The sequence below is a fragment of the Cyprinodon tularosa genome, unplaced genomic scaffold (genome assembly GCF_016077235.1).
Source record: "Cyprinodon tularosa strain WSP-4 unplaced genomic scaffold, ASM1607723v1 ctg89, whole genome shotgun sequence".
Classification (NCBI taxonomy): Eukaryota; Metazoa; Chordata; class Actinopteri; order Cyprinodontiformes; family Cyprinodontidae; genus Cyprinodon; species Cyprinodon tularosa.
Genome location: NW_024039662.1, coordinates 1,086,578 through 1,102,316, shown reverse-complemented (window position 1 = coordinate 1,102,316; position 15,739 = coordinate 1,086,578). Strand labels below are relative to the sequence as shown.

At 38.4% G+C, this 15,739-nt stretch overlaps 1 protein-coding gene across 1 annotated transcript in view; it reads left to right on the top strand.

Annotated features, from left to right (window-relative positions):
* The window catches only part of LOC119775732 (glutamate receptor ionotropic, NMDA 2B), a 217,217-nt gene extending 211,469 nt beyond the window's left edge, over positions 1–5,748 (top strand). The window contains exon 17 of the mRNA XM_038273807.1: positions 2,735–5,748. Within this exon, the coding sequence (XP_038129735.1) occupies positions 2,735–4,990 (2,256 nt within the window). The 3' untranslated portion in view covers positions 4,991–5,748. The remainder of the gene's footprint in view (positions 1–2,734) is intronic.
* The last annotated feature ends 9,991 nt before the right edge of the window (positions 5,749–15,739 follow it).

Below are 15,739 nucleotides of genomic sequence, written 5' to 3'. Positions count from 1 at the left end.
TTTACTTTATGTTATCTACATTTAAAAGATGATTTTTCAGGATGCAATTTTTAACTGATATATACTATTGAATAACTGATGACATAATTAATGTTACCGTGCATTCTTTTAAAGGCCAGTCTTAAAATATTTGTTTTAATACTTTTTATACATTTGTATATATACATGTATATATATATATATATATATATATATATATATATATATATATATATATATATATATATATATATATATATCCCCTTGACATTTGAGTTTTCCTCAGCTATTTCACTGAGCAAAAGAATTCCTAATTAAATGAAAAATGTTCCTTCTGGAGAAAATAATGACTGAACACAATCATCATGTGTTAAAAGCAATTCAATTTAGAGAGCTGATTAAAAATATAAATTTTTCTGATTATATAAGTTTAGATTTATTTACTACTTCCATTAGGGTGACCATATTTTCATTTGGGAAAACCAGGACACCTTGGAGCGGGATGATCCCATCATCGGGATTTACTCCGTGATCAGAGGAAATGTTACTTGGCGCCGAACAGTGGTGAAAATTGGAAGTTCAGTTTAATATAATACAACTCTGTGAATAGTTCCGTCTGAGATGAATGAAAATAGTTGTTTTAATGGTTATTCAGTCAGATATGTGGCGGTGGTGTTTGATTTATCTAAAGGTTTTTATCTGTTACTGTGTAAATGGGTTTGGCTGTAATTTAAGGACAGATTCTAATATATCTGCAGAGTGGGAACTATAAATCTGATAGGAGTTTAATTTTTTTATTGTTGTTTTGCACAATATGCTTAACTAAGTATTTTTTGTTGTTGAATATTAGAGATTTTGCAGATACATTTTGTAGATACATTGTTTAGATTTACTTATATATTTCTAACCCTTTTATAGAATAGAATAGAAAATCCCTTTATTGTCCCACAATGGGCAAATTTACATCAGCAGAAAGATTATTGAAAATAGTCACACAAATGAGGACCTTAGAAAAATGTCTAAGAATAACATAATAGGGAAGAGTTAAAATATAAAAAATAAAATTCTGTAAAGTTTTTTATTATTATATTATATTATAATTATTATTATTATTATTATTATTATTATAAAGGTTATTTATTCTCCAGTTTTTAATATAAAACTGGAGAATAAATAACCAATATGCAGCTATGGACATTTTTACAGTAATGGATATTTGAAAATAGCAGCAACATCAGAGATGTGCAGAATGACAGCAGCAGGTTATTTAACTGACTAAGGTTTCTATCATTACATTTGATTTTATTTGTTCCTGCTCCCGGTGGTTGGAACCTTTATTCCACTCTGGATTCTTGTTAATGTAGTCTTTGTTCACTTTAACTTTTTAAAAAATAAATAAATAAACAAACAGTTTTGAAAACCTCGTTATTCATTCTTTTCCTGCTTTGTGTGTCAACTTTCACGGTTGCTAAGCAACAGAGCATACGGCGGTAAAACCCGCCGAAGGGTGGACCTGTTCGAATTTACAGCCAAAACTCTTCCGGCCTCCTTATTTTCAAGGACTTCGAAGGATCCAGTCTAGGTAGACCGCGTCCTTGGAGGATGCGTCCTAGGTTTTCGAACACTGCCTCTGAAGAACAGGGCTGCCCGCACTGACGCGGCTCAGGGATTATGTCACACGGAGCGTCGTGCGCAGTGAAATCAGGACATTTCCTCACTTTCTAAAAAAAACCCGGGACGCCCGGGACAGGACGTGAAATACGGATATGTCCCGGGAAATACGGACGTTTAAGTTCCATTGCAGATTTATGGTTATACTTAGACTGAGACATAGACAATCTATTGTCATTTTGTATACACAGTGTATACAAAACAAATTTTGTTGCATACAGCTTACAACAATGAATGAGCAGCTTGCAACAATGAAATTAACATTACCATTATAAAGTGCAGCAGGGATCAGAATGCAGACATTGTAGGATAAAAGGAAACCAGTTTAAGAGTTATGGTGCAAAAGGCATTGATATGGAACATTCAGTGCAGTGCAAAATAAATGCAGTAGGACATTAAGTTTTTCTCTTTAAAATGTTTATTTATAAAATTAGCCATGCTGGTATTGCAAAAATAATGTTGGAAGTGTGATGCAGAGTTCAGTTTAGAGTTCGACAGCTCAACAGTCTGATGGCAGAGGGGAAAAAGCAGTTGCGGAACCTGCTGGACCTACACAAATGCTGCAAAACCTCTTCCCAGAGGGCAGCAGGGAGAACAGTACATAGTGGGGTTGTGAGGGGTCACTCTTGATGTTACAGGCTTGGGACATGCAGCGCTGGGGTGGTGGTTTATGGAAATCCTGATTTTTTCTACGCAGAGGAAACAAAATAGTTTGTTGCCAAGCAAATTTACTGTCCAGTTAGTGTTACCTATGTTAATAGACTATATTATGTACAGATAAACTAACTTGAGGAGTCTAAATACGGTGTAAGTTTCATTTAGTTGGATTTATTTACTTGAAAAAGAGAGCTTTTAACACAAGAAGTCCCATCAAATCTGCTTATAGGATGCAGAAAACACAAAAAATAATTTATCAATCCAAAGAGAGATTAAATTTTGTAAATCTTATAATGGGGGTTTCTTTAAGATATTTGATGTATAAAAATGGCAAACATGTAGACTGGAACAGAGGTGTCTAGAAATGATAGGATGCAGCACTGACAGTTCACATTTTTAATTCTTCTCCTTCATTTCTTCTCCACAGGGTATATACAGCTGCATACATGGTGTACAAATTGAGGAGAAGAGCAGCTCTGCGTTGAACTCCCCATCAGCCACCATGAACAACACCCATTCGAACATTATGCGCCTCCTTCGTACTGCCAAAAACATGGCCTCTCTGTCAGGAGTTAACGGCTCGCCGCATAGCGCTCTAGATTTCATCCGTCGAGACTCTTCTGTTTATGACATTTCTGAGCATCGCCGCAGCTTAGCAGGCCATTCCGACTGTAAACCACCTTACATGCCAGAAGACAACATGTTTAGTGATTACATTAGTGAAGTGGAGAGGACGTTTGGCAACCTTCATCTCAAGGACAGCAATTTGTACCAGGATCACTATCTACACCACCATGGCTCAACTCCCGGACTCAGTGGTCCTCCACCCAATAGGCCTCACAGTTTGGGGAGTGCTAGTTCTCTGGAGGGTGGCATGTTTGATTGTGACAGCCTCGGTGGAGGGGTAGCACCTATCTTTACCACCCAGCCCTGCTCAGCTTTGACCCACAGGAACATGAGCAAGTTTGACCTGCTGTCTGGACAGACTCCGCCTTCAGGCCAGAGCTTCAAGGGTGGTCTGCCTGAAATCTATGGGAAGTTCTCTTTTAAAGGTGGTGCCTCAAGTTCCACTTACATTCCTGGACACAGCTACTGTGGGGGAAGAGGAGACGATGAAGGAAATATACGTTCAGATGTCTCTGACATTTCCACACACACCGTAACATATGGGAACCTGGAGGGCAATGCCAAGAAGCGCAAACAGTACCGTGACAGCTTAAAAAAGAGGCCGGCCTCTGCAAAGTCCAGACGGGAGCTGGACGAAATTGAGCTGGGCTACAGGAGGAAACCATACCACATAAGCCACCATCATTACCACAGCCAACGCTCTGCCTCCCCACCACTATTGCCCTCTGAACGCAAGCGAGGGGGTGGAGGAGGAAAAAACAATGGGAACTCTTATCTTTTCAGGGAAAAGGAGAGTGTTAGGGACTTTTATCTTGACCAGTTTCGACCCAAGGAGGGTGTCCCTCAATGGGAACATGTGGACTTGACAGAGGGTCCTGGAAACAGAGATGGAGGAGTGCCCACCTGCACCTCGTTGGTGCCAGTTGAAGACTTTCTTAAAAGCAAACCCAAAAAGTCTGATCTAAAAGGAGGGATAGGGTCTGGGTTGGCAGGGGGAGAATGGGAGTGCAGGAACTGTCGTGCTAGTGGAGGCAAGCAGATGTCCATTCATGGAGGAGGTGGTGGGTATTCAAGTGGTATGGGCTGCGGGTCTTCAGCAGGTAGCAGCCGGCCTAGTTCTGCAACCTGCATGCGCTGTGATGGTTGTAAAAAGACAGGAAACCTTTACGATATCAGTGAAGACAATAACCACCCCTTGGAACAAATGGGGGGCGGGAAAGGTGGAGGAGGTGTGGGAGGTATGTCCGCGGGTCCTCAGGCTCCATCTCAGGCCCAGCAGAGAAGAAAGAGCGGAGGATTTGGGAAGCAGCTAAGGCGACAGCATTCCTACGACACATTTGTTGACCTTCAAAGAGAAGAATCAGGTGGAATGGGAAGTTTGATGGAAGGTTTAGGGGGAGGTATGGGTGGAGCTGGCATGGGAGGAATGCTGCCCCCACCAAGGAGTGTTAGTTTGAAGGAGAAAGAACGGTACATGGATGATAACAGCCCCTTCGCACACATATTTGAACGCCATGGGGGCTCAGAGAGGGAAAGAGACAGAGACCCATTGTTTTATGGTGGTGAGAACCAAAAAGGTTCTGGTTCACCTTTTGGCCTCTTCAGAGGAGGTGAGGGCCTTCACCGCCGCTCCATCGGAGAAAGAGACATGAGAGACAGATCTTTGATGGAAGGTGGAGGTGGAGGAGCATTCTCTTTATCCAAATCTCTCTACCCTGATAGGGTAAACCAGAACCCCTTTATACCCACCTTCGGTGATGATCAGTGTCTAATGCATGGAGCCAAACAATATTACCTGACAAAGCAACAGCAGCAGCAACAAGTTGCCCAAAACAGCAGAGGTGACTTCAGGGGTCAGTTAAGCGCAACGTCGTATCTGCCAGCTTCTGCCACAGCCGGGGTGATGTCCAACGTGACCCCGCGGTTCCCAAAAGAGCTCAGTCTTGGTGGGATGAATCACCATGGGTCCATGTTGGCAGTAGGACCCCCACGTCCCTTCAATGGAAGCAATGGCCATGTGTACGAGAAACTCTCCAGCATTGAGTCTGACGTGTAAAAGATGAAGGGGAAGGAGGAGGACAGCAATAGAGGTTAAAAGTGTTAGAGATCAGGGGTATTTCTTAGAACACTTTAGACACAAAGCAGCCCAAGTTCCTGGTGACATTAAGAGATAAGGAGTCAAATGAGTGGCAGAGACAAAATATAGACTGTTGAAGATAAAAAGTAGAATGAAAACATGGCTAAAAATCAGGACATCCTGAGGGGTTCACCAATGCTAACCTCTCTTTAAAATGGCCAAAGCTACACTACTTTAACACCCATACACAATCAATCAACATTTTCTTTAATCTTACAAAGGCCCTTAACTTCAACAATTCCATCAACTCACCCACCAGTGTGCTAGAATTCACTATTCTAGGTTAAAATCATAATGACGCAACACCTTTATTTAGTTTTCTTGTGGCCATAGTCTGAGGGAGTGAACTGCCTGTTTGCCCCATGACAGTTAAGAAAGTAGGTATTGCACACTTGCTATAGCCACAGCGTACCCTGGTCTGGACATTTTCCATTTCTCCCTGCACTCTTCCCATCCCCTTACTTATTTGCTACTGCTCCTCCTCCTCATCCCCAACACCTAAAGAGCTGTTTGCTAATGAGAAATACAATCACGAATGATAATAAGATATTCTTATAGAAAACAGGGTATAAGAACAACAACCACGTTGTGAATAACAGACATTCATACTGTTTATGATGATTCTGCTTGTAATATCACAGATTTTCTTTTGTATTCTGTTGTTATAGTATTCTCTAAGTATTTGTAATTGTGTTCCATCTTCTCCTGGTGATGTCAGGAAGGTTGCTCTTGGTTTAACCAACAAGCCAGATAGACTGAATATTTTACTCCTGATTTTTTTTTTCTGTTTTCTGTAGAATATTTTGCTCCATGACCATTTGTGTTTGTGCTCCAGGATTTCAGAGACATCTTAGGAGCTGGGGGATTAATATTATTCAAGACATATCTAATGATTAAGTACGCACATGTTGCAAAACACCAACACAAGGTTGTTTTTTTTTTGGTTGGATATTGTTTTTTATTTCAGTCTGAACTCATGTTACTGTGAAGAACAACATTTTCACCCGAAGCTACTGAGAGGAAGGACGTGCCTTAAAGGTCTCCAGTGGAAGTGTCCTCCAGTTCACATGCAGCTTCATCAGGACGGACCAGCGTTCATTCAGGCTGCTCTGTGTTTTTGTCACATATGAGCCAAACCCGCTGTTGAAATTTGACAGCCGGTCGCTAATAATGATGGTTTCCATACTAGATGCTGTTTGAGATCTTTTATACCTTCGTAAAACTATTTCATATGTCAGGTACAGGTGGCGTTTTATGAACAAGTTGTAATCAGGATGTCCCACTGTTACTGATAAGCTGACGTACCACCTCTTTAATCAATGCTATACAATGTAACACCGCTCACATGGTTGTTGCTAGCATTAATTTACATCACACAAACAGTCTGGGAGGCTTGTACATAACGCTTTCTTTTGACATTGTGTAAAACAAATATTATGCACTGTCACTTATGTAGGAGAATTACTGCAACAAAGTTGTTGAAAAGTCGATGAAAAGCAAAGTTGAGGAACTGGCTCGGACATTTGGAAGGCGGCTACCTTGTGAAAGATTGTTTTTTCTTGTTTTTTACTCGGACTGTTGTAGATAGTCTTTTTAGCTAAAGAGGCCTCATTTATTGCACAGGACATTTTACTCGGTGTAGGTATAGGCACTCAGTAGACATGCCTTATTATCCCCCTCCCTCAAGTTGTGAGATGATAACTCATCATGTACAGACTACAGAGGCCTCTATTAGTTATTTGAAAGTTTGATCTGTGATAGGATGGTGTCACAAGTTTAAGGGCTGAGGGAGATCGTGCAGGAGTACTGGCCACAGAGAGGACCTACAGGACTGTGTGTTTGTAATTATATCACACCCATATTTAAAAGCACTCATGCAATAGACTGAAATGTGTGTTTGTATGTTTGAAGAGAAACAGACCGTTCTTCAACAATAAGTGCTTTTTTTCCAATCACGTTGTTAAATACTCATTACTTCAACACCATGTACTCCCTAACTCCTCAGATAACACTGAGACTGACTGAGTTAGCCTTAAATCAGACTCACCCACTCTCCCACACACATACACACACACCCCAAGACACTCCTAATAAATAACTTGGGATCTCTGGTATTTTTATACACATTTTGAAAGTTCAGGTGAACCATATTCAGCAAGGAGGAAGAAGGGTTTGACTCAGAAATAAATGGCTAGTTTGGATTTTTGGAGTAAGATTCTGTGAAGCTATCAAAGATAGTTCCCTTATCTGTACTAAAAAAAATGTTCTTCAGTGAGTAAAAAAAAAAAAGTCAAGCTACTATGTATCTACCTTGAATTTTAACATCACACTTCTAATGGTTTGGTATTTGCAATCAAAATGTTATCACCAGCAAGGCCAGGTTACCGTTCATTTTATTCTTAAAATTGCAACAAATTACATTGCATGATCATCAAAACTCTGAGACACATACACTATGTGCCAATGTTACAAAGGGCATGTTGGTGCTACGAAAATGCCACGGCAACAACCAGATAACAGCATTAATTGATCTCATCCAACACTATGCAGACGCTCAGTTTGCATTGAAGATTTACTCACGTGAAGGGGCTCCTACAGGAAGGCAACCTGACCTACTTTTTGATCAATCCAGCTTGTGATTATTTAAGTAAAACTCCTCAGTGGCACTCTTACATTGAATCTAAAGTATTAAACATTTATTTAGACAACCATTAAACATGGAAAAAAAGGAAGTGAGGATACACATCTTAGTATGATGTTTCCTGATACATTGACATTTTTGGTTTTGCCCCAGTGCACATCTATTCCATTTTTACAAATAAAGGGTGTGATCTCCAAAAGGTTTGCGTGTTTAAAAGCACATGGAAAATTTACAGCGTGCCCAAAGTTGATTGACAAACAAGTGGATTAATGTTGCAGGAAGCAAATAATCTTTATGCAGTTTGTAAAGGAAGAAAATATTCTAACATAGTTAACTTTGGAAAAAGATTGGCTTCTGATTCTTCCCTTCCCCAGGTCCACTCGGCGAGCTGCGTTTGGTAATAAAACCAACATTGCGTGTTGACGTCACAGAATTACAGAGTTTAATCCAATATAAGACAATGCATACACTTTAGAAATAAGACAATGCACAAACCTACACCAGAAACTGCAGAACAACAGAGACATACATTCCATTACCTGACATAGGAGGAAAGAAAGCAAAGAGTACAGAGACATCTTTGGAGAGTTGCAAGGGCAAATCTGATCTTTTTTTTCTATTTAGAAAAGCTTTATCCTCTTGTATCTAATCCATTCAAAAAGGGCTGGCCCTCGGTCCTCCAACCAAACGCCATCTCTGACACTGCTAGGGCTTCCCCTTATTTACTGCAAACATCTGGGGTCATTTGCTTCTTTGTTTTAACAAGAAAAGGCGGAAAGCTTGTCCTGGCATCTAGAATTCCTAAAGTCATAAAACACAAGATAAGCTCTCACAGACAGCTTGTGGAATGCGGGGGGCCTCACCATCCCTGGTTGTTTATTCTGAAAGACTTTTGACCTTCTGTAAACCAAGCAGAAATCTCTCCTGCAGGCTTAACTGTTATTCACCCCCCAGGAGATACTCATTTTAAGGCCTCCTGTGCTTTGAATACTTACCCATTAGTATTTTTAAATCATTAACACAGCCTTGTTCAAAATTAAGAAATATGTTCAAGTGAGAGTGTTTACACATGCCATAAGATTAACTGTAATAAAGTCTAAAAAATAATCATTTTTCTTTAACAAGTTAAACCAAAATAAAAAGAAATCACAGAGCCAAAATGTTGTGTTTATATTAACAAAACAAGAGAAGTGAACATCAATAATCACCAGAGCACAAGAAAGATCATAGAGCCTGCAAAGTAATGATAGAGAGGGGGACAGAAAGAGCTTTATTTGCATCTATTAAAGTGTGCACCCCTAGCTTGTGCCAGGGTTTTTTTTTTATTTGTCCTTTTCTCCCTCAGTGTTTTTCTACCTACTCTATATGAGGCACAGCTTGTTGTATTAAATTATCATGATCCTGGTTGGCAAAGGTAAAGACAGCTGTTAAGGGCATGATTTCACTCCAAGCCTTTTCCAGGGTTTCAAATTGATATTTAACTGTTTTAATTCTCTTATTTCTTTCTACATTTTTTTTTTTTTACTGTAGCACTTTGAAATACATATTTTGAAGTGTATTTTAACTAATATTCACTATTATTGTTAGAGTTATTTTATTCTATAATTATTATTATTACCTTCACCTCCATGGCTTCATGGTTGTTATACAATTATAATACAATACAATATATTAAGTTATACAATACAACTTCCAAACTAGTAGTATGACATGCAATTTATTGATTTAAACAGGGCGAACCAAATCAGTTTTTGCACATTATATCCATTGAGCATAGTATCCATGTAGCTCACCTGCCAACTAATTGAATAGGTCATTATTTTAGTTGCACAAGCATTTTAGTGCTCCATATCAGGAATCTTTTGCTATGCGCCCAAAAATATTTAAAAATTCTCACCATGAACCAAGCTTTTTCTAGTACACAACAACATGATATAACAGAAGCTTGCAAATACACTAACTGCTAATAATTCTGTTTGAACAGATGTGTTTTAGGCTAAAAAAGTGCAAAAGTCTTCACAACAGTCTCTTCAAAGGTTGCGATGTATAATTATTAGTAATCTAGTGTTGTGTGTTTAAGTATAGGGACATTGCTTGGGTTGTTTGAGATAGCTAGTCAGCTGTTAGCTTCCCATTCTTCTAATTTCTTAAAGGTATTGTGGAGGATTTTCACAAATTTTTTAAGAGACCCGCCCTCTCCACTTAATAAAAAAATACACATGCACAACCCTGTACCCGCTTCCTGAGAGGGAACACCTGCACACTTTGTATAAAAGTTACTGTTTGCATCGCTCATACAAGCTTTCTGTGTCTAAACGTCCACCCTAATCCCTCAATTACTATATAGAGCAGGGACACTGTGCGAAATACCTGTCAATATTTGGGGGGTTCCCCATCTCCCAATTGTTGCGCAATGCCGATCTTCCAGGTTCACGGTGAACCAACAAGTACTTCAGAATATAACAGAAACTCTGATGATATAACAGACATAACAGTAACAAGTAAAATATGTAACTTAATTACCTGGAAAAGATTGACATTAACTGGCAGCTCCTAATACTGAACATGCTGCCCGGTGCATGCTAGGAAAATTAGCTTCTTCTGCCCCCTTAAGTCTTTCTTCTGTTTAGCGTGCACATGGCTAATTTGCATACGCACACAGGATTGGCTGGTTATACTTGGCAAAAAAACAGAACATATTTGTGAATAAATGTTTTAAATTTTAAATACCAGACAGGTTGAGTATAAAAACATTAGTGACCATTAGTGACCAAAATATATTTTAAATTTTTTTGACACAATTTAAGAACCCCTTTAAATTTTGCTTTTGAGGCTTTCAGGAGGTCTCATGGGTTAATCGGAGGGGTGGAGCCCTCCCAGACCCCCCTGTATTTCGCACTCTGAGCGGGGACTATATATGGACTTTATTGCGAATTAATTTGGACAGATGATGACTACTCTTTGCTCCTCATTGGTCACGTAACTCCTCCTCCACTGTGTGGTGCATGCGCCATCTTTGTTATTAGTTGCCGCTGTAGCGACAGCTTATGGCGACAGTGGGCCACTGTGACAGCAAATCTCATAATGCTTTGCAAGAAGAGTTCTCTGTTTAAAGTATTCTGCGATATATCTGCCTCTTCTGAAACCTTTTTTTTTCTTCTCATACACTTTGTAAACACCTTTTCTCTTACGTCTGCCTTTTCCAAAGAAACGCAGTGAGAAAGGTGAGCTTCAATGACTCTGAAACTGTGGCTCACCACACATAAACCCCTGAAAGTGTGCATCCGCAGAAAAAGATAGCTAACCAGGGACAAGCAGATAGGTGTACGTACAGAAACATATCACCCGAATGATTGACAATTAGGAGGACCACTTATTGAGATGATCCACTCGGAAATAAAATTAAAATAAAATCCTCTATACCTTTAACTTTCCTATAAACTCAGTCCAAAGCATTGTTGTCCATTATGAGTAAGGCAGCTATTGCTGATATTAAATAACTTCACAGAACCTGACCTCAAAAACTCAGAACTATCTCTTTAGGACCTGAAAGATTTTGGTTTGGGCATCAGTCAGTGTCAGCATTAATATGTTCAATCTTTTTCTTGTAAATAATATATATTTAAGAATCTTTTCACTTTGTACAGTAAACAGACAGACAGGATGTAACTTTCCGTATGTTTTACAATTTAAGAAATAAAACTGTGATAAAAACTCATAAAATCAAAAAAAATATTTAAATAAAAATATGCAAAATAGATAAGACACAAGTATTACTAATCATGAGTGACATAATTGAACCTTTTCATTTCTTTAAATCTCATGTTTACTTTATAATAGTTTTACTGATACGGATTATGTTAAGAGTTTTTTTTTTTTGTCTTTATTTTCTCTAAATTGTTGAAACACAGAGGATAATTTACTGTAGGTGTAGATGTTTAGTGATTAAGAAGGGACAGTTTAGTTTTAGGAGTCTTTGTTAAGTTCAGATTGTGTTAGACTATCTCTTTTTAAGATAAGCTATTTCTCCATGCTTTCTCGGGATAGATTCAATTATCTAAACATTTATGTAACACGATATTACATGTATACAGAGGTGATATTTGCATATAGAGGCAGTATATTGTGATCCTTCATTTCTAAGCAACTATTCTTGTTTAAAAGTTTTTCAAGACGTTTGTGGGTTTTTTTGTTGCCCATTTTTTGACTTGGGCTCTAATGGTAATTGCACACAGAATTTAGAGCCATCACTGGCCCGGCCTATCCTGCTCCCTCTCTATGTTTGGGATAGACATCACTGTGGTAATGGAAGAATATATATATATATATATTAATATATATATATATAAACATACACATGCACGCTGGGCATTTTTCCAGTGTTGATGTTGTTTAGAGTTTCAGCACAATTTTGTGGAGAAACCAAGCCAAAGTGCAGATTCATCTCAGTGAGAGTGAGGCTGAAATGCATTTGTGCAACCCCTTATTGAAAGGTGAAACATTTGTCTGCTAATGTCTCACTTTGTGCAGCGTTTCACTGCAGAGGAATTTAACTGTTGTTGCTTTATTTAGACTCACATGCTGTACTGCAAACCTGTTTTACTTGACAGCTGAGAAGCCCTAAATGTTCTGGATTCTCATTCATGTTTTGTTTTTTTGTTTTTTTAATGGTCCGCTATCGTGTGTTCGTTTGCATTTGAGAAGGAAATATCTTTATTAATTTGCACGAGCGTATGTGGAACATCGGCCTCCATGCGTTCGGAAATGATTTTCCTCCCTCTTATTTTGTGCGGTTCTAATTCCAATAAGTCTGTGTAATCTTCCCCTCCGCCCTGAGAGAAGAAATTCATCTCTCTGCTGTTTTTTTTTTTTTTTTGCTCCCTAACTGCTTTTGTGTCCACGGGGTTGATTGAAAAGTGAAAAATGTATCAGTGTGCACATAAACTCTGTTAGAGGTCCATTTTTTTCCCCTTCAAGGCACTGAAATAATTCAACTCATTTGCAATAAACAGCACAACCAAACAGATAATGTTCATATTGTATACTAAATATGCTAACTTGTCAGTTCTTGTTTGATTTTGTTTTTCCTTATTTTAGGCATGACTAGCTAGGTCTAGTTTATTCTTGGGGGCTGTGAGATAGAGGTGTACCTGATACTGTTTAAAGCATGTGACCATCAGATGTCCAAGCCTAAAGCTGCTCTGCAGCCTCATGCTCAGGTCCCACTGTGAAGCAGCCTAAGTTGGGCTTGTCAGGAGTCTTTAGCCCCCTTAACGCCAAATCGGTTCCACTTTCCAGTTTCTGCAAACGAGCATGTCACAACATATTTACTCCTGAAGGGCAGAACCCTGTGCCCTTCCTGGTTTGAACACATAAGACAAAATGGCTGTAACGAGCAAGTGGATGCTGATGGTGGAAGTTCAGTTCTTTTTCCAAAAAGGAATAGTGACCCAAGAGTGCAACTCTTTGCCGGTTCTCGGGCGGCCGCAGTCATCCATGTTTGTTTGCTTCTTTAAATTAAAAAAGAGAAACAGGTGTTTTGATGAGCTTCACTTGAGCATTTTCTTGACTTTGTAACTGCTTGTGTTTATAAAAGAAATGACTCACTTGTGTGATTTCATCCCATGCAGACAGCAAGGATTAAACTGTGATATTACATAACTGAGTGTTCCAAACCTTTATGTAAGTGAGCAGTTCACACTTTTTCTTAGTTCCTCTGTTCATTGAAAACAACTTTTCTCATCTTCCGGTCACAGACCTCTGTATGTGTTTGTCTCTTTATACAGTGCCTTGCAAAAGAATTCCTAGCCCTTAAATTTCTTCACATTTTGTCACATTACATACACAAACTGCAATATATTTAATAAGGATTTTATCTGATTGACCGAGAAGGTAACATTGTTGGTCACTGGGATGCATTAGCGGGGTGAAATTCTAATTTATATTTGCGGTGAGATTAAACTAAACACATGTAACTATGATGTGATTGTTCGAGATCTGAGGAGATTCAATAACAATGCATGCTAAACCTTTTAAGGTTAAACTGTAATATTTGAAGATGAAAATCTGAAAAGTGTGGCAGACATTTGTATTCCCTCTGCTTTTGTCTGATACCCCATATAAAATTTTGAAAGATTCAATTAAAGTCATCTTAGCTCTAATGATTTAGTTTTATTGAATTGGACATGTAATCTTTTATTCAGGGGTATAGAAGTGATGTTAATGAAATGAACACATTTTATAGAAAACCATATGTGGTTACGAAAGTTTTTTTAAAATAAAAATCTAAAAGTGCTTCAAATTTTTGCATCCAGCCAAAGCAAAATCTAAACTACATTATTTTACTCTTTTTAGATGGGATCATATTACACGCTTTCGGCTTCTATTCTCTGATTGGTTGTTGTTTAAAGTAAGGTAATTGTGTTTTTTTTTTTTTTTTTATTTAAGGGTGTCAGAGTAAAGAGGTAAAATGATCACCATATTCCTTTAGATTTTATTTCTCTAACAAGCCAAACAATACTCCTACTTCACAAGTATTCTCATAAAACCCCCAAATGTGGAAGAATTTAAGTGGTTTAAATACTTTTCAATGTGCTGCATGTGTACTATCTATGGATACTGCTTCATATTGATGCACACCAACTTTTCTACCAAATTGTGTACAGTTCTGTTTGCTAATATTGCTGTTTTCCATCTTCATCCACTGTAATTTCTGAGTCATTTGCTCAGTGTTGCATAAGGGGTTGCTACGAAATGTATTTCCCGAAGCGAGATGAAGTTAATGAAAACACAAGTCTTTACTGAAACTACTTACCTTGATTAAAGTGACTGTGGGTGACGAAAGTGTAACATATGAGTACGACCAGTTGTATACATAATCATATACATATACATTAATCCTGGCCATTCTTTTCTCTTTTCTTGGCCGTTTTCTTTGGAAAAAAAATGCCACCATTTTTACAGCGTACAGGCAGAAAAACCTCACAAAAACAGCTAATTGTACAGGTTGTGTATATACTAAATACTGGGGGAAAAGTATTTACCTTCACCTTTTTTGTATTGAAGCGATCAACGTATTCTCAATAGCAAATTTAACCATGTCATGACAAAATTTCAAAAACGAAAAAAAAAAACATCATTAAGGTACTTAATAAGGGTAATGCCGATATCAACCATTATAAGTGCTGAAATAAGACTATTCTTTCTCTTTGTACATGATGAACAAAATGAAGTGTTGAGTATTAATAATAAAAATTATAAGTTTCAGACAGATGGCACTGAGTTTTTTTTAATTTTTATGGGGGTTTTTTAAGCCTTCCGTTGTTTCCAATCTCCTTTCATCAGATGTCTATGTGTTTTTTCTTCAGTTATGCCTGCTTGTACACTCTGCTGTCACGCACAAGTTGGCGTTCTGCCTCTGAAAGGCCCCGCAGGAATTCCTGGGAGAGCAAAAGAATAGAGTAGAGGGCTGCGTAGGAAACCACAGCCATATGGTGACAGTATGGTGGGGTAGCTGGGTCGGGGTCTGTCCTTCTCTATGACCCACACTGCTGCTGGCGCTTCACGCAGGCTTGTCTGAAGCCGTCCAGCTCCTCAGGGTTCTCCCAGGCTGCTCTCTCTCCCCTCTCCTATTATTTTCTTCTCCTGGACTGAGCAGTATTTGAATGGGAACTATTGCTGGTACTAAATACATAAAGACTAAAAATTACATTGATGTCTGAAAGCATTTTCTAAATTTTTCACCATGTAATAAACCACAAAGCTGCATGATTTTCAAATTCTTAAAAGATCATCAGAAAAAATGTGGGGATTTCTCACTGCATTGAGTTTGTCTACCCCATAAAATCCTGGTGAAATACACATAATTTTGGTAATGAGGAAAACCATTATTTCCTGACTGCTGAGGATCTGGTTTAACAAGTTCAAAGTAATTAGGTCAGAGATGGTTAAAGAAAGTCAAATATACACTCCTATCTTTACATTTAAGATCAAACCATCACAATAAGGAAGTCATTTATCATCCATTG